Raw genomic sequence first — 22268 nt, 5'->3', positions numbered from 1 at the left:
TATAAAGCAAGATATGGCTTTCAAATTCCTTTTCACTGGAGATGGTAAGAGACAATGTATCATAATAGGCGTGGACCAATAGCTTTTGAAACCAAACTACCAAAGAAAGGAAATGGGGCTACCAGTACTCAATTATATTCTCTTCCAGTTGAAAGCTTTGTTCCTTTTGCATAACCAACCATGTATTTGCTTTTGCTTTTTGTTTTTGTGATTTATAATGACGTATTCGTTTTCATATAGGATATTCTCAAACACAACTGCGATCAATGTTTTTGGCTTTTCATGTAGAAAAATTTTGCGGCTAGCCAATCCAATAACTTTGAGAGCAATATTACAGAAGCAGACTAATCTTTTTAGATTTCCAGCACTATCAAATTCAAGATTGAAAAGGATGGCACCATAATCATGCCTCTTTATCACTATTCTATTCAGTTTTTATTTGGTTCTAGCCAAAAATCAATTCATGTAAACCTAAAAGCAATTATTGGTCAATTATTTATTTGCTCTACGAGGGTTCCATTTAATTTAACTTGACCAATTTTACTAAGTCATGACATATTCTCCATTGTATTTTGCTCATAACCATTTTGATCGTCTCAATGCATTGTTAGAAAGTAATTTGACCTATTTTGAAGCCCAAAAAGACTTAATTTTGCAGTTAGCTATTTCGACTTGAAGATATGCAAATAATTAATGACTATTATATATATAAAAGGTTTAACCAATAATCATTTGCAAAAAATGCGTTGATGATCGTATATGTTAAGGGTACGTAGGATTGTGATTGAGCAGACTAATAGAAAGATAGTTTTGTCTCACAGGGAGCTAAGTGATACAAAATAAAAAGATTAGGGGGTTAAAGTGATAATAATGGTATATATATCTCTTACGGGGATTAAGTGTAATGAGAACATGTCCGAATAGTCTTGATTGTATAAGGTTCTACTCGTCTTAAAAATCAAACCATGAAATCAGAATATATACTTTCATTTGTTTTATTAAAAAAATAGCTTCTGAAATTTCTTGATTTCAATTCGTTTACTGTAGTTTAAGGGCACATAAATTGATCTTCTTCAAGGATAGGACCTTCCTTCTAAAGGAAATCACAATAATCTATTTTCTTTCCTTAGTTTGACCCTTCAATTTTGAAGACACGATCCCTTTCACAGTATCCACAAGAATTTGAAAAATATGCCGACTGAAGGGAGTTCCTTTTGCTTCCATAATCGAAAGATATGTTTCCATAAATGATCATTGCAAACTTCGAGCAATTTTACTGTACTACTCCTCACAAAGTTGGACACGGACCCCATATGGTTTTAGGAGGCCCGGGGACCCACATGATATTCACTGCATCTTCCAAATATGAGTTTTTGTTTTTTAATATCAGAACATAGAGATATTTAATTTCTATTTCTAAAATATTATTTATACAATATTGTTTTAAACCTTGAAAGATATGCGTGAAGGCTCGATATACAAGAAAACTACACTGTATATGACAATACGCTAGCTGTACATACACGTAAACTGTTCATGTTTTCTTTGGTAAATACAAAAAAAAAAAAAGAAATACACTGTATTTTTATCCTTATACTATATAAAAATAAGTCGTGGTCAAAGTGAGGTTTGAATTTCAACCACATGGACAGGGGCATTTTAGAAATGTGAAATGTTGTGGAGTTTTTTTAAAACTTTTGGTCCAATCGAGAGCAGCATGTGTTTAGATATATTTACCGAAATGTCCTTATTTTTGATACCTTTAAAGTTTTGATTTATGAAGACATTTGAATATTTTTGAAAAATGAAATTATTTTGCAACCGTTTTTGCATCGAGTACAACTCATATAAACTTATGTGTTGGTGTAATTTCTGAAATAATGTTATAGACACATTTAATTGGAGTGTACCTTTTGTTGTGCAATTAACACATTGCTATAACTAGTCGTTGGAGGATATTTCTTTGTGAACCAACTTATGTCTGCTCTTGGACGATTTTCAATTGACATCTGTAGGGGTCTTTTAGGAATGGTAAAATTGTAAAAGTATTGATAAAAGAAAGTGTACAAGTGTGTGTTGCAATTAGAATATACTATTATTAATTTTGTCATATTTGATGATTATTTCTTTTCAGGATATACTATTATTTGTTCAATAAAAAAATCCTCTTTAACCACAGGCACCAAACGCCCGCGCGATGTGTGGGCACTCCCCCCTAGTACGACCATATACTGTACATACACGTAAACTGTTCATGTTTTCTTTGGTAAATAAAGCTTTAGTTTTTTTTTTTGGACCAACACGTCCCGTTGTTAACAGAAATATGATTTAATCCGTCATTTATAATTGTAAGGAGCATAATAACATTAGCATATGCCCAACTGAATGAGACGACAGCAATTTTACCCATTTTATTTATCGCATACAAAAACATACCAGAATCTCAATTTATATCCAGCCATATACATCTTAATTGAGTTAATAACGATATAACTTGGATAGTAGAGCTGCTAGACAGTTGTATAAAAAATGAACTCTTCGTCTATTCAAATGTATCCAATTTAAAAATCTATTATAAATCTCCAAAATGAAAACATAAATTTAAGCTCTTAGAAAATTAGAATAAGAACTACCAGCTTTGAGAAATTAAATTGATCTCTTCAAGAGAAAAAAAAAACTTAAAAAGAAAAAGAAAAATTGGATGTATGCATGTTATTCTGGTAGCATTGAACAACAGAATGTCAAAGTGGTATCAATAAGGAATTTTTTTACAGATGTATTCATGATGAAGGACAACATATTGACCAAAGCACAATAAAGGGGTGCTTTGGTGGTATACTATAGAAAAGAAGGTAAAAAATTGGTGCTAGTGAAAGAACAACAAATAGTTCTTTTCCTTAAGTTAAGAGCAGTGTTTTAAAAAGTGAAGGCATTGGACACGACATTCCATATCTGTCCAAACGGGGCAAAAGCCTTAGGGCGTGGAGCGTAAGTCCCATAAATTTTATTTATATTTTAAATATTTTAAAATATAAAAATCCAAAAATATTATATATATATATATATATATATATATATATATATATATATATATATATATATATATATATGCGTGCACGTGTGTATATAATATTAAAAATACCAAAAAAAGTATTAGATAAAATAAAGAAAAATTGTAACCTCATATCTTCATAAGAAAAGTAAAACTTGTTTGTGTGACTAAAATAAAACATGCTTATATGACTAATGCCGTGCCACGAGTAGAAATCCAACAAACTACTGTAAATTTCGATGATTAATTGCATAAAAGGTTTGATGTCATCCAGCAAACCAATGATCACAGTTGCAAAAACTCTTTTTCAGAGCACTAGTAAATAATATTTGTGAGTTTTAATTATATCAAAGTGGATGTCTTTCCCCTATTTCTTTGGAGTATCCTCAATGTGAGGCATAAAGTCTAAAGTTTCACCTGCTTTGCATCATTAAATTCTAAACTAACATTTGTGTTCGTCAACTTAAATTTGTAGGCCTGCATAAGAAAGGTTTTCAAAAGTTGCAAGTTCAGATTGAGGGTCTCAACTTCCTTAAACAAAGGACGAGAAAATCCAGGTTGGATGTTCTTCTGGAGTTTAAAAAAGGGAAAAAAGTGTTGGTGTTTTAAATGCATACATTTTTTTACACCTTGAAGAAAAAACTCGCCCGCCCTATGACACTAATGTCCCATTGGACCGCTTAGGATCAAAATACTAGTTAAGAATCACCAATCTCATCTAAAACGTACACAGAGGATGACTGAGAAATCATGTATTACTCTCTTCCTAAAATAAAAAATTATAATTTGATTATGACTCGTGTGATGGATTTCTGCACAACAACTTACTGTATACTTGGATATGGCATGAATTTCATGCTTTAACTAACACCAAATGTGAGTGACTACTCGCTGTGAATTCTAAAGACAAAGTCATGAAAGATTGCAAGAAATCCTACCGTCTAGTACGTATCAACTAAAGCTGCTGCAGGATTTGTGGATTTGGACAGCGGGCTATGCAATGTACTAATGAATTGTTCAACGCCCATATGAAGCTATATATTTCCTTGTGACTTCAAGGTTATTCAACTTCTGGATGATGAGAATCAGAAACTAGCCGCAACCACCCACAGAGATGGAGTGTAATTTACCACTTACATAGCGAGTGCTGAATAGTAAGTCTTCTTCGTTTTATTTGATGACAAGAAACATGTTGTCGATATTCAAAAGGGTTAACTCTGCATGTGTTTAGGTTCTAAAGTTAAAATATGATTGAAAAAAATATTTATGATCTAATAAATTTTTTTCCCAAATAATGATGTATACAAACAAACCCTATGAATAGGCCAATTCTTGGCGCGTGAAGACAAAAAAAAAAAAAAAAAAAAAATCATATACCGAGCATGGAACCTTTATGTAAAATTGGAATGCTGTTTTGTAAGGAGAACAGATCCTAATTAGTCTGGTGCAAATAACCTCCACATCAAAATTGGAAAGATTGGGCTGAAGATTATTTTTAAAAAAATTTAATCATTTATTGTAATATTTTTGTGACATGACGTATGTAAGACAAAATGATGATTCAAAATTATTTAGAGAATAATATAAAAAAAAATTCTTTTTTGGCTATAAACTTATATGACCAAAGGGAGCCATTAATTTGTATATATTGTTTTTTAATTTGGGATAAGAAGAGTACTATTGATCAGGTTGAAAAGGTAAAAGTCTGTTAGTTTGACAGATAATTCCTAGTTCGTACATTGTACAGTAAAAATATCATAATCAAAGAGCACAATCATCTGATGATGATTGGATGGTAACAATCTGTAATTTCTAATTCCAAAATAGTAAATTTGGATACGCAAAACATGCAAGGTGAATAAGAAAGAAAGGACTAAGAAGTATAATCTAGGGTTGTTAGAGTAAAAGAAGTTAACTGTGGGAAGTGTACTAATGTCCTTTCCTTCATTCCCCTCGTGAAAGAAAGAACGGTTACAAGAAGAAAGATAAGTAGTAGTACATATGAGACAGGCACTGTGGTACCCTTAATACCAGGGGTATTCTGCCCCTCCTTTTACTTTCTTTCCTATTTATAGAGGCGCAAAGAGGCCCCTGATATAGCCTGGCTAGGTCACTCCAAACCAAACAAACTCTTCCTTTCTCTTTCCCTTTCTTTCTCTCTCAATCTCTGTTCATCCGGCTCTTTCTCATTACTAGTCCTCCAGAAGAAACGGTACTGCTACTGCAACTACTTCCTTCCTTTCTTTTCCTACTGCAACTTCTGCTGTTGCTGCTGCTAGCAGCTGCAACTTTTTTTTTTTTTCCTGCTGTTGGTGCAAAGAGTTATTAAAGGAATTTAAAAAGGAAAATATATATATATATATATACATATTTATTTATAAGGATGGGAGAAGAAGGTAAAGGTGATTTTGTTGACAGAAGATAGAGAGCACAGATGATGAAATGCATGGAGTCTTGCTGCATCTCACTCCTTTGTGCTCTCTATGCTTCTGTCATCATTTTCAGCCGCTCACTCTCCCCATTTTTTTAGTTTTTTCCTCTACCGCTTTTCATCTCTCTATCCTTCTCAACTAGCTCTCTAGCTTCAGGTATGTATATCTAGTTAGTTAGCAGTAGGCTACTAGTAGACAATTATATTCTTGCCCAGATTTTTTAGTTGAATTTCCCCCCACTTGGTCGTAGACTTGAGAATTTCTATCTTTTCTTCATATACTTTACAATTTTGTGCTTTGCTTTCTTGTTTTTCCTTTTCGAGCTGGGATGAGGGATAAAAGGGATTCATTGATTGGATTATTGCATGCTACGGCAGTCTAATGTCACAGTTTGTGCCTCTGTGTTGTTATCTTATGCTGTTTTTGAGTCATGATATCTGAACAAGATCTGGAGGTAAATGAATCTGGGCTTTCTTGTATTCCCATCTCTTGGAAAGTGCTAGATCAATGGATACATTTCCTCTGCTGTGTTGTCATGATTTCATTGGGGAATTTGATTTTTCTTTTATCCCTTCCTTGGGGAACAAATGGACTTAATTTTATTTTAATGTTGACTTAGCAATTTCTGATTGGTTTCTCTATGGCTAATCAAGAAATCCCTTTAAAATCCTCGCTTAGTGTGGCTTTGCCTCTTTGCCAACACGTATTCTCATGCTTATTTGATTCATCTTTATGATTTTGCATTACTAGTTACCAAAATCATATGGGTTTGGAGAAATTTGACCGAGCTGGAGCGGTAACATGCCCGGAATATTTGTAATCAAGAAGCAGGTTATAATTTCTGATGAGCACATCTCTTGTGGCCATAGTTAATGTATTTCCTTTGTGAGTTGGTATTTTCTTCCCCCTCACTTCCTGACCGAGAGAGCAGCAAATTTTAACATAACGAAGTTCTTGATATGGGCTATCAACATATTCTATTTTCATCTTGATAATTTCTTCATTCACTCAAGACATATTCGTCCAAATTGGCTACCAATTACAGGAGCATTTTTTTTTTTGGCAAGGACAAGTAGAAACCAGCTGCGAATTCAACAGGCTGGAAGCTGGATATGGATAGGAAGAGAGTTTGTGTCCACTACTAAGGTCATTTCCATTTGAAGGAATTAATTTCTTGTTCATTATTTTTTCTGTATCTGAGGAGCTTTCTCTGCTGTTTTGGTTCAAACCCATTGATGACATGGTAGATATCTTAACTGAAGTGATTCTGACAAAAGTCAGTACCACTTGCCACATGTGGTCCGTAATATTGGAGGGCCAACTAGGAATATATTTTGAAATCACTCTCTATTTCTAAGAAAAGAAATGATAGCATAATTGGGGCCATGTTACTCTTAAAGCTTAATTGTTGCCAAATGGAAGGAAGACTATAATGTGCATACAATTCATCTTTAAAAATTACAAAAGAAATGTAATGCTTATATGAGTCAATGGGGCTGGAAAATTTAGGCAAGGATGTTTTATGGTAGTCATAGGTATCACGATCTTAGTTCCTTCTGAATCAGAAAATCAACTATGATTATCTATTTCATAACAATGAGAAAGTCCTTGAGCTTTAACTAGACTAGATATTGAAAAACCACTATCTATGGACTTATTCTTAGCTAGTATGATTCATTGGATTTGAGAGCTTAATGGTCGTTCAGATAACACATGTAAAGATAGATGTATTCACCTCATATTCAATTAGCATGTGATTTTAGCCAGCAAACCGGGGACTTAGTAATTAGTATGTATGAAAAGGCAACATCTTGTGATTCTGTCTTGAAGTTTGGCTTGTGATTTCAATGTTAAGCTAGTTAGAAATGTGATTTTATAGTGCAATAGTTTATGAAAATCTTCTCCGGGCTTGTAATTAAGAGCAGAATCAGAAAATCACAAAATAGGATATGTTAGCAATGTCAAATTCTCAATATCAAATATCTTTAACATATATAGGCGCATCCTTGGGCGGGGCTGTACTAGTCTTAGGGAATTAGTCTGGCCAAATAAAGTCTGGGACACCCCTAACCGAAAAAAAAAAAATATATATATATCTTTAAGATAGGCGAATCTGAGATGTTTTGTTGTTGTTAGCAATGAATACCAGAGATGTATGGTAACTATGATGTAAACATGAGAGGAATCATGAAGGGAACCTTTGTTGAAGAATGTTTACATGAGATACAGGGTGCATTATACAATTAAGTTCTTTGATATAGCAAAAATTATTTTCCTTCTTGAACTTAAATGTAATTACGTTCCTTGAAATCATCTAGATGTTATGAAGTCATTCTAGATAGGAACTAATGTGACTTAATTAAGTACTACTTTCTGTATATGATTGCAAATGAACTACTTACCTTTCTTTCCATTTTTAGGATTAGAACACAACAAAAGAGAAAAAAAAGGTTGATCCGGGATTTCAGATTAAAAACCTTCCAAAAAAAAAAAGAATCCCTTGTTTAGGAAGTGGACCTATGTGGAATATAATTCTGCACAATGTGTTTTTTTTTTTTTTTTAAAAAAAATTTCCTTCATAAAGTGCCCTAGATGTTCCTGCTTCATATATGGAAGTTAACTCTTTTTCCTTTTTTTTTTTTTCTTTTTTACGCTTTGTAAACAGCTCCTATATCAGGCATAGCTCCTAAAATCCAGTAAGCATTTTCTTTTTTTTTTTTTTTCCTTTTTTTGGTATAAAAGCTGTCAAAAAAGCATATTATGACATAGAGCCAATACTTATAAATCACATATTTCTTCTAAAAATCATCTTACAAAAATCACAAAAAATAATAATTGGATATACTTGAATGCTAGTAGCATCACTCAATTGATTCATTAATTCACACAACAACAAATACACTTTGATGAGAGAAGCTTCAGTGATGCCCTTAGCTGGACCAAGGATACGTGTTATCATCTGATGACAATAGAAGCTTTAAAGTAGGAGGCAAAGATTAGATGTGCATGTGATCAAGTGTAACTTGGCAATCACATAAAATTAATAAGCTTTTATTGTTAGGGCTCCATTGAATCATTTGATCTTGAAAGATATCTTGGAGTTCTATAGTGTATCCCTGTTGATTTTTCAGATTTGTTGTAGATTACAGATCTATTTATACTTGTTGCATGTTTAATTGTTCTTTGATATTAATATAGATTTATTGTAATGAAATTTTTTGTCGTTTATCAAAAAACCTTTTAGTATTTGTTATGCCTTCGTCTTTGATAATTCTATTTTTGAGATTGTTTACTAGCGTCTAGAGTATAAGATACTATTATCAACTCTTATGGTATAAGGAATTGCAATTCTCGTTTGGAACCTGAAAAAATGTATGTACAGACCTTGCTGGCTTGCTCTACATTTAAGCCATTATTCAGTTTGCGAGGAGAGGGTTGAGTTGGGTGATTTAGGGTGAGAAGGTGTGAGCGAAAGATCCCAAGTTTGATACCTCCTACTCATGTTTAAAGGAAAAAGATATTATTCATTTGAAAAGAAAGTGAATCAAATTAAGTTACGTGCCTAAATTACTATACTCTTTCTCTTGTCTGCCTTATATTTTTGCACGAAGCTTAATTAGGTCTCGTTCTCTAATATTGGTTATTGGTACGATGGCAGAGTTAGGACCCTTATTGAGAGGGTGAAATAATTTTAGGTTGAAGTGATTTGTAAGCTTTTGGTACAACTTAGTGTTTATTAAAAATTTAATTGGCATGAACCAATTTATTCAGTATTACAACAACAAAATTAAAAGGCATTGTCTATGTAGCTTATTATTTACTATGTGCAGGAGTTTTCTAGTCATCTAATGGTATAAAATCATAGTTAATATTACGAACAAAATTATAAGGTGCACATTCTAAAATAGATAGGATAGGCAGATAATCTTCACAATTAAAATATTAAATAAATATCAAATTTGCATGTAATTCAATTTGTATGGTTGGGCATATAAGTGAAGTTCAATTTTAAGTAAAAAATATTTATTAGAAAGGAACAAAAATATCATGGTATTTTATTTGAAGCTTTGATTTTAAGAATAACTAGAGCAACTATAGAAAATTTCAACACTTTTGAGGGGCAATTATAGGGCTAGATGGAATATTTTAAAAAAATCAAGAGGGGCAAAAGTGAAGCAACACTAAAAAGCTAAAATGTTTTATAGGCCATTTTATAATTTTCAAAAATTTGAGGGGGTGCAATTGCAACCTCTTAAGAGAGTGTAGCTCCGCCCCCGATTGGTACCCATCACAGTGGGACATTGCATTTCCAAGTTGTTTTGGTGGCTTTATCTTTAACTTAGGGATTGCTAGTACTTGCCTGAATTGGAACAAGGGTCTAGGGCCAATAGGGGGGGGGGGTGGATAAATTATAATCTCCAGGGCGAAAATAGAAATGGTAAAATGACTCAATGAAGCAGTAGTAGTAGTAGTAAAATTTAGAACTAGAATGATGCTTTCTCTTTCTGAGTTGAAATAGGCGGATTTTGCCCAGAAGGTAAAGATTCTGATCATTGGAGGAAGGTGGGGTCGATGCTTGCTAGATTTGGAAATGCTGGACCAGCCATGTGAGGCCTCGGTGGAAAGGGAGGATGTCATTTTGCTATTTGGATGAAACCATGAACCAGATTATTCGATACTCGTTCGAATTAAACTCACTGTAACGAGAGTTCGTTCGAACTTGGTTCGCTGATTAGTCAAGTCACACTCATTGTAATAAGAACTCGTTCGAACTTGATTCGCTGATTAGTCAAGTCAAATTTGAATAACGTTTTATATTCCTTAATATTCAAGTTCAATAAAATATTAGTTCAAACTTGATTTGACAAATAAACAATCTAAAATTTGAACAAAATTTCATTTGAGAAAAAAAAAAACAGACATTATTCATTCGAAAAGTCGAAAAGAAAGCAAATCAGAACAAGATACGTGCCGAAAGTACTGTACTCTGTCTCCCATCTACCTTACACATTTTTGCACTAAGCTTAATTTGGTCTCATTCTCTAATGGTAGTTATTAGGACTAATTAGTCACATTGGGACATTGCACTTCCAAGTCGTTTTGGTGACTTCATCTCTAATAACAAAGCGATTGCTAGTACTTGCATGAATTGGAACTAGGGTCTAGGGATAATGAGTGGGTGGATAACTTGCAGTATTCTCTAGGGTGGTGAAAATAGAAATGGTAAAATGACTCAAATGAAGTAGCAGAAGAAGTTGTAAAATTTAGAAAATAGAATGATGCTTTCTGAGTTGCAAGAGGGCGAATTTTGCCAAGAAGGTAAAGATTCTAATGATTGGAGGCAGGTGGGGTCAATGCTTGCTAGATTTGGAAATGGCGGAGACGGACCAGCAATGCGAGCCCTCTGGGAAACGACAGGTATCATCTTACTTACTAACACCTGCCTGACGCCTGTCAGGTAGTAAATGTCTTTCCACGTCTTCTTTTTCTTTTCCTTTTTTGTTTTGGATTTCCAATAGGGTTATTATCACTTTACCCCCTTAAACTATATCACAACTATCAGTTTACCCCATAACGTTATTTTTTAGTCACTTCACCCCCATAAGTAATTCAATTCAACATGTTAAGAAATTTCAGACAAAAATACCCTTTTATTCTATAGTATTACTACATTATTATTATTATTTTGTTCCTTTAAATTATAGTGATATAATCGATTTAATTCCTAGCTTTATTTTCTGGGAATTTTATTTCATCGTTAATCTAACTAGTATGGTAAAAAAATTTTAAATTTATTTACCCTTATATATATAATTAAAAATAAAAAATTAGAATGATTATTCTTCTTTTTTCACTTTAAGAGATCCAAAAATATAAAAATAAAAGAGTTTTCTCAAATTTCTTTTTCACACTTATTAATATTAGGAAAAGAAAAAGAGATAGGAAAAAATGAGACAAAAAATTAGATTTTGCAAAGAAAAAGATAAAAAAAAGTCTAATATTATCATATTAAATTAAGGTTGTTAGGATTAGGATTGAAATCTGATGGTAAACAGTAAAGTGAAATAATTTTAAAATAATAAAAGTATTTAATTCTTTCTTATTTGTATTTTCTAAAAAAAAAATTGAGCTCTCTCTATCTATCTCTCTTTCCCCCCTCCCCCTCCCCGTCCCTATCTTTCTATTTTTTTAATATTAATTTCCCAAAAAGAAATAAATTAATATTTTGACTTTTTTTTATACTAAAGAGGAGAAGAACCACCCTAAATTTTTTATTATTTTTATTATACAAAAATGAGGGTACTTTTTTCTAAAGTTTTTTAACTTGTTAAGTTGGTTTAATTGTTAGATAAAATGTCTAAAAAATAACTTTATGGGATAAATTGATAATGAGACTATAGTTTAGGGGGATAAAATGATAATAACTTTAAAGGCTAAACTTGTCTTTTTACTTTAATTAACAAACTCCGTTAAATTTGACCGTTAGTTTTAGAGATAAAGTAACTAAAAGATAACGTTAAAAGGGAAATTAATAATGGCACCGAATGTTAAGGGGATAAAGTGATAATAATGCTTTCCAATATGCCCTTTTTTTTCTACCTATCTTTTTATTTTTCTATTTTCATTCTTTCCCTATTTTTTAGATTAATCTTGACATTCAGATGCTTCCATTTTGTACCAACTCATCTAATTTTTTCTTAATCAAAGATTGAGGAGCTGAAGAAGACATTTTAGCTGTCATCTTCGTGCCTTACTAAAATTTGTTGGATGTTTTCTCATTCTTGAAGAATATTACATCACATTCCATAACATGTAAACTCGGAGCCAGTTACAATTGAAGCCTATAAGTGAGCAGAAGACTCCATCTTCTGTCTCAAAGTCAGAAATAAAAATGCAAAACAACAAAGTATATATCCTTAATCCCAAAAAGAAACCATCTAAAAAGAAACCCCAAAATAACTGATAAAAAAAAAAAAGAAAACAGAAACGTGATCATAAAATATAAAGATCAAAAGAAAATTTCCAGATGCCCAAATTGTGCATGCAAGATTAATCCTAAGATAAATACTCACTAGTTGGTTTTATTATTTTGAAAACAAAGTTCAACTTTAGCCATTTCAAGTATAACATGAGAATTACTATAAATACTCAGATAAGTCAATATCTGTTTGACAGAGATAGACTTAGCCATGTTACTTTAAGGGTTTTTTTTAACAGATGTTATGTGACACTCGTTAACATACCTACATTCTACCTAATTTATTGTGTACATACACACACACACTAATGATTATTACTTTCTCTTACATTTATACAATTTTCCTAATTAATTTCCTTATATTTATATATTTTTTCTAATTAATCTTATATTTTTAAAAATCTAACACCTGAAATACATGTTAACGAGTGCTTACAGGATATTCGTTAGACAGACCGATATTTTAAACATCCTTATTCGAATGATTTTCCTGCGGACTAAATCTAATCAGCAAGAATATTATCATACACATACAGACATTGGTTTTTGCAATTTTGGTCGCTCAGCACAATTTCTCTCTCTCTCTCTCTCTCTTCTAAATTAGAGCCCCTTTTTCAGTTGGTATTTTTTGGAAGGATATCTCGACCTCTATCTCTTTTCTTCTGTTCTCATTAGCCTTCTGAGAATGGACATTTGTTTAGGAATATCCATTATCAGAATTGAGTATAGACCATAAAATATTTCGTGAGAGCCAGGGAAAATGTTCCTTTCTAGCCAAATAAGTGTATAGCAATGCAGACCTTTAAGTTAAAGTTGTAGCAAGTAGCCACCAAAGCAGAATGTGCCTCAAGATTTTTCTCCTTGGATGCGGCCAAATTGGGGGACATGCTCGTGGAATTGGTATTCAACGTCGGACCCTACCACTTGGATCGGATGAGATGAGATGATCCTGATTCATTTTTATCATGATTGACCATCTAATTCCCTCTTGTCCTTGACAGGGGAGACTGGCTGAACAATTCCAATCTCCAGATGGAACTCGAATGTACCCCTTTCTTATCGTATACGACCAATTGACTACATATTATTAGACTAAGTTTTTTAAAAAAAAAAAAAAAAAATTTTCCGCATTTTTGTATGGTAGGAAATGATCTTCTACAAAAGTCTAGTTTAGATTTGAAACCGATTGATGGTTCTCGGAAAATTGCATAGTGGCTGTTATCTTTACAAGTAGGAAGGATTTTTAGAAGTCTAGAAGAGAAAAAGATATGCCAAATCTTCACTTTTCTGTAGAAACAGTGAAAGGAGAAAACAAACTAAATCCACTCTTATCTGTTTGTCATAACATATCACATCATAGCAACAAATCAATAAATAAACTAATCCTAAGAGAAACCTAATTCCGCACTTCTTTGTGACATTTTGATTTCTTCACTGATTGCACGAAAGGGGCAAGTCCTTCAACAATTTCTGTCAGCCCTTTACTTAAAACTAAATGCACAGGGCATACATACCTTAGGATGTTGAGATTTCAAGTTGTACATTAGTACATGAAATGCGAATCTAGAAAACCCCTAATTAAAAAAGAAAAAAAACCCGAGCGAAAAGAAAACTTTTTGTTAAAAATATCATACATGAATCAGATGAGATCTAACTATGTGGAGACTAAAGGAGGTGTTTGGTAAAAGAGTTTCAAAATAAGGAATATGTTTCTATTCCAAACGATTTAGTTCGTTACATTCGTGATCTCAAAAGACGTTGTATAATATTTATTGAAGAATTCTTAATACGATGGTTTCTTAATAAGGCGATAAATCATTCCACCTTCTCCTATAGTATATATGAAGTAAAACTTCAATCCCATACTAAAAATTTAAGGATTATTTCCACTTCGTACTCTTGGACTTGTACTTCTTTCTCATTTTGCATCCCCAGGCTTACAATTTTAAGGGTACTTTGCACTCTAACTTCTCATATTTGTCTCACTTAAATCCTATTGATCGACGTTAGTCATAGGAAACTAACAGAATAGAGGACTTGCACACGACACGAACCTAAACCACTTTACTGGATAGCAGTATAATATCATCATCTCACAATCCCTATTAGTCATGCAAAAAGGTGAATCATTTGTACAGCCCTTCGTTCCTTCGATGTTGCTAAAGTCATTATCAATTGGACTTAAAAAGATACAAATACGAGAGAGTTTAGAATGTAAAGTGACTAAAATTGAAATCTAAGGTGCAAAGTGAAAATAGAGCCTCAGTTTGGAGGCACAAATTGAAATTAGTCCAAGATATACCATGGGACAAGGGCTGATAAATCCCACCAATCTCACATTAGATGAGTTTTTTTTCACTTTTGTCCATTCTTAAAAAAAAATTCACACTTGAGAAACACAAACCAAAATGCTGTTTTACTTTTGGAAGCAACGTCTTGAGGAGGTAGTCGGTTTTGGTCCTTTTCTGCTTTAATTGGTTTCCTATGAAGCAAAACTAAAAGTGTAACGAGACACTATAGCTTTGTGGATAAGATAATAAATCATCTTATCTCCCCGTGCAAATTGACCACAGACTGTCGGTACCAATCATTAGCTGGTTAACCAAAGCAAGATCTTCCCATCAACTTTTTGAATTTCGTGAGCACAAGTTTGGATTTAATAACAGTTGTGAAAAATACTACTGTTAGATTTTACCCAAATGATCGTTCTTTCTTTCCCAAGAACATTTCTAAGCATAATTTCCACTATTTTCTTCAAAAAAGAATACAAAAAAAAAAAAAAAATTTTGTCTAGGTAAATACAAACTTTAGCAGTTGAAGATCACTGCTCAAAGAATAGTGGATAAGTAGACAACTCAATCATGGAGATGGAGGCTCTATATTACCCCAGAACTTTCAATACTAGGCCCACCGGGGACACCGCATTGTAAAATGAAATTGACAGATCAACTGACACTTCTAGGGTTCTCTTGCTTGTTCTTGTTCCATTGAGACCATATTTGATTTTAATTTAGTTAAGATAATAGGGTGTTTTCGGGGGCGAAGCTAGAGAAGAAATTCGGTGGGGGCAAAGTTAATATATGAAATTTTACTAATTATGATATGAAAAAATATGTTTAACTAAAAATCTACTAATTATAATATACGCCAATTTAGTAATAAAGCAAATATCAAATTTCTAGTAAAGAATTCTTCCACTTCTCCTCTCACAACCCTAATAAATTTAATCTAGATTTTTTTTTAAGATGAAATAAAAAATGAGCAATTGGCAGTTCTAATGTGTAGTGAAAAAGTTTTTTTTTTTTTTTTTAGAATAGATAAAGAAGAAGAATAAATGCAAATGGAATCTATTTCTTTGTTTAAACAAGGTGGTGGTATAATTTATTTTAAGTGTTGTCAGATTATTTGGACCCAAAGACATATAAACAAGGTGGGTATTACTACTTTAGCTTTTGTTAAAGAGTAGTGAGGGTGATTTCATTCAAGTATGGAGGCAAACCTATAATTTTATACGCATATATGCAGGTTTTGGTTGGGGTAATTCTTTAATGCTTAGGTTTTGTTGAATAGTAGTGGGTGCAAAACTACAATTTTATATGTAGATATGATGCAGATTTTGATGGGATCAATGGAGGCAAAGGGTAATTCTCTAGTACTTAAATTTTGTTTAGTGGTATAGTGGGGGCAACTTGATTGAAGTGTGAGGGGTAAAATCACAATTTTACAGGGAGATATGGAGATTTTGATCTCAATCTCTGAGTATTTTCCATTAGTTTTTGTCCTCTATGATATTTATGAAAAACCCTATTAGATTTTAGACCACCCTGCCAAGATTTCTAGGACAGGCAGGAGAGCAGGTTATACAGAATGATGCTAGTTCATCAATACATGTAGGGACTTTTCTTGCACCATACCTCTTAAAAAATGGGTTTAATCTGATTTCTCCAAAACTGTCTTACACGGTCGTTTAAAGGGTCCTCAAACCAAAATCAGTGGCGTTTTCCAGTTAAACACAAGCTAAAATACATGTCAAAAAAGTTATGCAGGATGCCTTGAAAACAATCGAAGACCGAACAGTAATTTTGCAAGAATCTGTTGCTTTTGTCTTGGGCAAATGAAACCAGGTCCCAGACATCCACTCAAGGTATGTATTTTATAAACACCCAGTGACTGGTGCTGGACTGGCTTTCTAGCTAGTCGGTAGAAGCCAAGAAAAACTATGGAGGAAGCTCAATATCAAACAAGGTCCTACCAATGTCAGGTGGTTCAATCACTAATCAACCAAAGTCAACCTGAAGGCAAGCATTTATAAACACACAGTGCCTTGTGGATGATCCTAGAAAGAAAACTCGTCCCAACCGTGCTAAGTTGTTGAAGAAGCTGCTAAATTTTGCACGGCAAACATTTTCCATATCCAGGTGAGGACATCCTATTTCTTCATGCCTTTCTATTCACAGGTGTGGGATTTTATTACTAAAATGGTAAGTTTTGGGGTTGCTAGGAGAAATCAGTGCATTGGCAGCGGTACCAACATTCTATATCTCAAGGACAAAAGGTGTAGGTAGGAGATAAGCACCAAAGGAAAGGATCATATTCTGACAAAGAGCAAGTAATAATTATGGGTGTTGACACTTTGACAGCTGATGCCATCAATGATCAACAAGGACATAAACAGGAGAAATGAGAAAACACAACATGTTCCAGTTCCACAATGGAGTTGGAAGACAGATCTGGTAGTTACTCTGGTAACGACAAATATAGAAAACAAGATCATCATCAAGACACAGTGTAAAGGTACAGTAACAGTTCTATCAACTTACTCAAAGATTGTAAGGGGGTTGGTTTGATGGATCAATGTAGTGCACTGCATGCATTATGGCACTGTCAGCTATCAACATCGGCAGCACCACCAGCATCAGTTTAGCAATTTGTTATCGACATTGGTGCATGGCACCATAAATGGTTTTCTGAATTTGCTTTAAAAAATCGAACCATGGTGTACTCTATTTTACCACAAAGATGGAATGCTAGACAGATCATCTGGTACGGCAAATGTAGGCCAAAGATGAATAGCAGCAACAAATGCAAAAGTGGTCCATTTCTTTTTGGTCTCTGCACATTTAGATGGGGCAGATCATTTGTCAAAATCATGTGGGGCATTAATTATTGGCTTCTCTTGCACCAAAATCCAAGAAATTTGTTGTTTCCATCGCTTTCACCAAAGAAACAAGACCCTCTGTAGGCCTCCACATATCCAACATGCCCATAAATACAAGGCAGAAACACAGTTGGTAAAGCATGGGATATTTCGGTATGCGTTCAAATGTTGTGACGTAACGCGACTAATTGTCTTTCTTCTGTTATCAAAGAACCACATCCTACTTGGCCTGAATTTGAGCTCAAAAAACACAGAAACAGCGACAAATAGCAAAAGACACAAACAAAAGCATACTGTACGGATGTCATTTCAGGGGCTCAAATGTCCTGTTCCAGTCAATTTGGCACACATGGTTAACCCCTGTAACATGGACAATCTGCAGACATGCTGTACCAGCAATTATGGTCAGAGTTTATTAATATTTAATCCCTATTTTCACCAAAAAAAAAAAGCAATTATGGTCAGAGAGGTTTCCAACCCCTTCTGTCCCGTTCAAGCCAAATACACACCCTCAAAAGATTATTGTACATTGAACAAGGGTTCAAAACCCAACATCCAACGCAGAAGACCTCTACATTTCATGCCACGCCCGCTTTCAACCAGGTAATACAAATTAAGTAACTGGAGTAACGTACAAACGAAAAATATGAAGCAAGTAATCGAGAAATTTGGGGCCAAAAGTTTACAAAGAGAAGAAAAAGGCATTATCAGTCCGTTTCAATATCAATATACACCTTAAGGTTGTCTTTACATCTGTAAACGTTCACAATACAACAGAAAGAATTAATTCCATGCGTCAGATCATAAGGATTTCATTACTCCCAGGGTGGGTTCAAGCCAGTCGATAAAATGTTCACCCTCATCTATGGTTCTATGCTGCTGTCAGTGAAGGAAAAACTATCGGTTGATATAGAGCTTCAAGCATCAGAAAGCAAGAAGCATGGTGTTTCTATTGTACTATAGCACCGGACAGAATAAATCACCCACAGTAAGTTAGGAAACTTTCCTTCTGGTTCTATAAGGAAATGAAACTCTCTCCAGTGAATACGGAACATGAATTAGCAAAGATACTACTAAACCTTCCTCCTGATACCATGTTTCATACATTGTTATCCAAAACCAATTTAATTTGTATCTCACTCTCAGTTCCTGGTAGAATGTCTAGTTTTCAGAGGATATGCTGCATTTTCAAGCACCTAAATATATTATAGGATGACAACCAAAGAAAACAGCAGGATCCTCCTCAGTTTTTGCGCGTCCTAGAGTTAATACCCAAGGAAAAAGGAAGAAAATCTCACAATATCAAAAGAAAAAAAATAATAATAACAGTCAGCACATCATCAATCAGAAGCATTGTCAACCAAGGAAAACAAGAATAAACCATCTTTTGGAGCCTAATTTTATGCATGATACTAACTGCAAATTATATGTGCATATGTCTATAATGCATGGTGAGTGAAAAATGAGTGTATTCCATGGAAGTCACCAAGCTCACTCTGAAAATACGTACCTGCTACTATACTCAAAGTCTCAAAAATAATTCTCCTCATGAGGATGATAACAATTTTATAAATAGCCAAAGTTCAATTGAAGCATATGAAAACCATGCAGAATTTGAATAGCATCTTGTTGACTAAGAGATCAGTTGATAAGAACTATTTACATAGCACCTTGGTCGTTCTCTGTGGAAAATATTACACTGAAACTAAAGGTTCTAGTACAGATAAAAGACATTTTTTGATTGGCTATGCTCCAAGAACCTCATGACCAACTAGGGGCTTTTTACTTCTCAACCACTACAATGAATGATGAATTGATTCCACATCATTGGCTATTGCTTCCTCTTTGATCGATTTACAGTGGAGATCTCTCGTAAAGCTTGTAGTTGTGTCCAAGAAGTAAAGAAGAAATATCATCATACAGCAACAGACAAACATGGGAATAGGCCCAAAAATCCAAAGGAAAAGAGGGAATGACATATAAAATGCTCTTAATCCAAGTGACCAGAAGAAGCTTCCTCTGTTCAAATTTCTTGCAACATACTCAATACAGTCGTTTCTGTCCTTGAAGGTAGGCACAGTAGCTAAGAAGCTAACATGTGCATAGTATCTAATAGACTGCACATTGCAAAGAAAAGCAACAAGAAAACAGAGCAAGATAGAAAAGAATTTGATAGAAGACAAAAATGAAGTCTTATTTCCATAAACTAACTTTGAAGACGAAGAATTTGAGGCATTGCTTACAAAGACACTTATCAGAGAGCTAAGAGTAATAGCTGTTGTTGCCAATAGAGTTGATGCCATTATGTTGTTGCGTAAAGTCTGGACTGCCAAAACACCATTCTTAAGTGGATCCTGCAAACAGTTTACATGAATCAATTCTGATAAATAATGCCAAACTAAAGACGACCTACTATTCTCATCACTTGTTATCCATTGACTAGCTGGGAAGCAGAATTAAAGATTAGAGACAATGAAGAGGGGAATGTGTCATAAATATGTGGAACACTATCTTTCAGTAATGGAATACCTAATATAAGGGTAAAAGCCATCCTTATAATGGACTTTTTCCTGGGTGGGTGGTGCACTTGCAAGAGCGGGATGTCCTGGGGGGAGGAAGGGTATGGAGAGGGATGGGAGAGTATATAAAAAAAAAAAGAAAAAAGAGTGGGCTGTGCATCTTATGTGAAGTTTCAACCAAACAAAAGGATTATATACCGCTTTAAGATTGAAACCTTAACATGAGATAAATTGCACAAGTACGCTCTCTGAAAACTACCTATTGAGAGTTTACTAAAGTTACTCGTACATGAATATTATGTCAAGCCTATAAATTGGGATCCAAAACAGTTGTAAACATGTTCCATAGGAGTTCAGCCTGCTGAGTTTTATGTAGGTTATGACTGCTTTTTGTTCACAATTTAGCAGCTATGTTGCATCATAATTTGACTTTGAACAACCCAATAAGTGTATGCAGAAACTCTAGCCCGTAATCAACCGCTTTGATGATAATCATCAATCTTTCTTGCGATTGATTTTTCAATAAGGTTAAGAAGACAGAATTTGGGTTAAAGATGTTAATGAATGAGGCATCGACCAATGTATAAATGAAAGATTTGAAACAAATGTTTTTCCTGCATAATATAAGATAAAATAGCTTAATCCAAGCTCATTTTATAGAAGCAAAGACTATTTTTTGAAAAAAAAGCAACAGGAGTAAATTTCTTTGTTCTGTTTTTCAACTCCATTAGGTACCAATTGGAGCATTTGCTTCTCCTGGCGGCCACCACCACTTTCAAATACTTGCTTTCATCACTCCCCTTACCTTCCCCATCACCTGCCCTTGATCTATATGCTGAAATCAATTATCCTCCATCCCATTTAACTCACTAAGAAAGGAAAAATCATGGGCAACATGATCAAAGTAAAGGTAGAACACTAACTAATGAGGACAATTCAGAAGAGGGGAAATCAAAGGAAATTAGAAACATAAGCTGACATCAATAATAGACGAAAGAGATCATACCTAAACGTGGAGGGCATCAGTGCAAATCTTGAAATAACAACCCATCGATGACAGGACCCATCAGTATAAGAATTTTTAGTACGAATTACAATCATCCAGCATAATTTCAAGCACACAAGCATGCGTGTAAAATAAGCATATGTGCCTATTTGCATAATTTCTACTAGAATAAAGCAGCCGAACCACTTTAATCCCTATCACCCCATTTACGATCATAAACAGCAGACAAGGGAAAAACACGCGAAAACTCCTAACTATCACCAAAAGATATATTACTACTTTTCCCTGATAATTGCTAATATAATTAACATCACATGCATATAACATGTCTGATGAAAGAAAAAGTGGGATAGAGGGTTGAGGAACTAACATTCATCATGGAGAAAACCCAATTTCGACGGCTTTCAGCATTGAGTCCCACAACAGTTTTCCTGGGATTGTATATAATGGTGTAAAGCAGCCAAACATGATAAACCAGGAATATGAACATCCCCAGAGGCACCAGAACATAATCCAGCTGCTTCTCCTCCATTTGAACAGGTACACCAGTCTATGTAATGATGAATATGATCCTTTTCTGCTTTTGGAGAATCCTCAAGAAATCTATCTACTCTCCTTTTTCTTATTTTTGGATGAAAAAATATAAAGATAGGTTATCCGATGGCCAAAGTGAGGCCACTTTACCATCTTATGACCGCCTGAGCACAGTCATAAATGCACTAGTCGACTCCTCAAAGTGGAAAAGCGGTTCCATCCCAGTTGTTAGAAGTTCGTTGTCCACTCCGAACTATGTGGAATTTTAGATTATGACACGACATAAATTATATTACATACTTACGTGGGAGTATACGAACTGTTTTGCCCTCAGTTTTTTCTTACCCCGTCAGGCCCTTAATAATTGATGATTGATGTTTCACGTTGTGAACTTTTTTAATTCAGGACAGGGAAAATCGTTCAAAACGTCCATCACATTTTACAAGATGATTTTTTTTCGTCCCTTATTTTTTAAAATATAATTTTACGTCCCTTACAAATTCAAATTGACCAAATTTGGTCTCTACCTAGGTTTCTGACTAGTTTTTTGCCGGAATCCACCATGTGATTTGCATGTGATTATTTTGT

The 22268-nt window shown here is 34.0% G+C and overlaps 1 protein-coding gene and 1 long non-coding RNA gene across 5 annotated transcripts; one reads left to right on the top strand and one right to left on the bottom strand.

Annotated features, from left to right (window-relative positions):
* Positions 1-4989: 4989 nt before the first annotated feature.
* LOC113739706 (uncharacterized) lies at positions 4990-10309 on the top strand. Of its 2 annotated transcripts, XR_011812952.1 has the most exons (3): positions 5080-5264; positions 6235-6315; positions 6530-10309. It is a non-coding gene; the product is annotated as an uncharacterized lncRNA (long non-coding RNA). The 2 variants fall into 2 exon arrangements; XR_011812951.1 differs by having other exon boundaries at positions 4990-5264; positions 6235-10309.
* Positions 10310-19231: 8922 nt separating this feature from the next.
* Positions 19232-21950, bottom strand: LOC113740041 (uncharacterized). 3 transcript variants are annotated; one of them, XM_027267530.2, is made up of 3 exons: positions 21517-21950; positions 19865-19975; positions 19232-19738 (listed from the first exon to the last, which is right to left on the bottom strand). In XM_027267530.2, the coding sequence occupies exons 1-3, from the start codon at positions 21676-21678 to the stop codon at positions 19418-19420; spliced, it is 594 nt and encodes a 197-aa protein (XP_027123331.1). In that variant the 5' UTR covers positions 21679-21950; the 3' UTR covers positions 19232-19417. The 3 variants fall into 3 exon arrangements, with proteins under 3 accessions (XP_027123331.1, XP_027123332.1, XP_027123330.1); XM_027267531.2 differs by adding an exon at positions 21147-21173 and having other exon boundaries at positions 19232-19975; positions 21517-21654; XM_027267529.2 differs by having other exon boundaries at positions 19232-19975.
* Positions 21951-22268: the final 318 nt, after the last annotated feature.

The sequence above is a fragment of the Coffea arabica genome, chromosome 4c (genome assembly GCF_036785885.1).
Source record: "Coffea arabica cultivar ET-39 chromosome 4c, Coffea Arabica ET-39 HiFi, whole genome shotgun sequence".
Taxonomy (NCBI): Eukaryota; Viridiplantae; Streptophyta; class Magnoliopsida; order Gentianales; family Rubiaceae; genus Coffea; species Coffea arabica.
The sequence above is the reverse complement of the archived record's forward strand: the minus strand, read 5'-3'. Positions and strand labels throughout refer to the sequence as shown.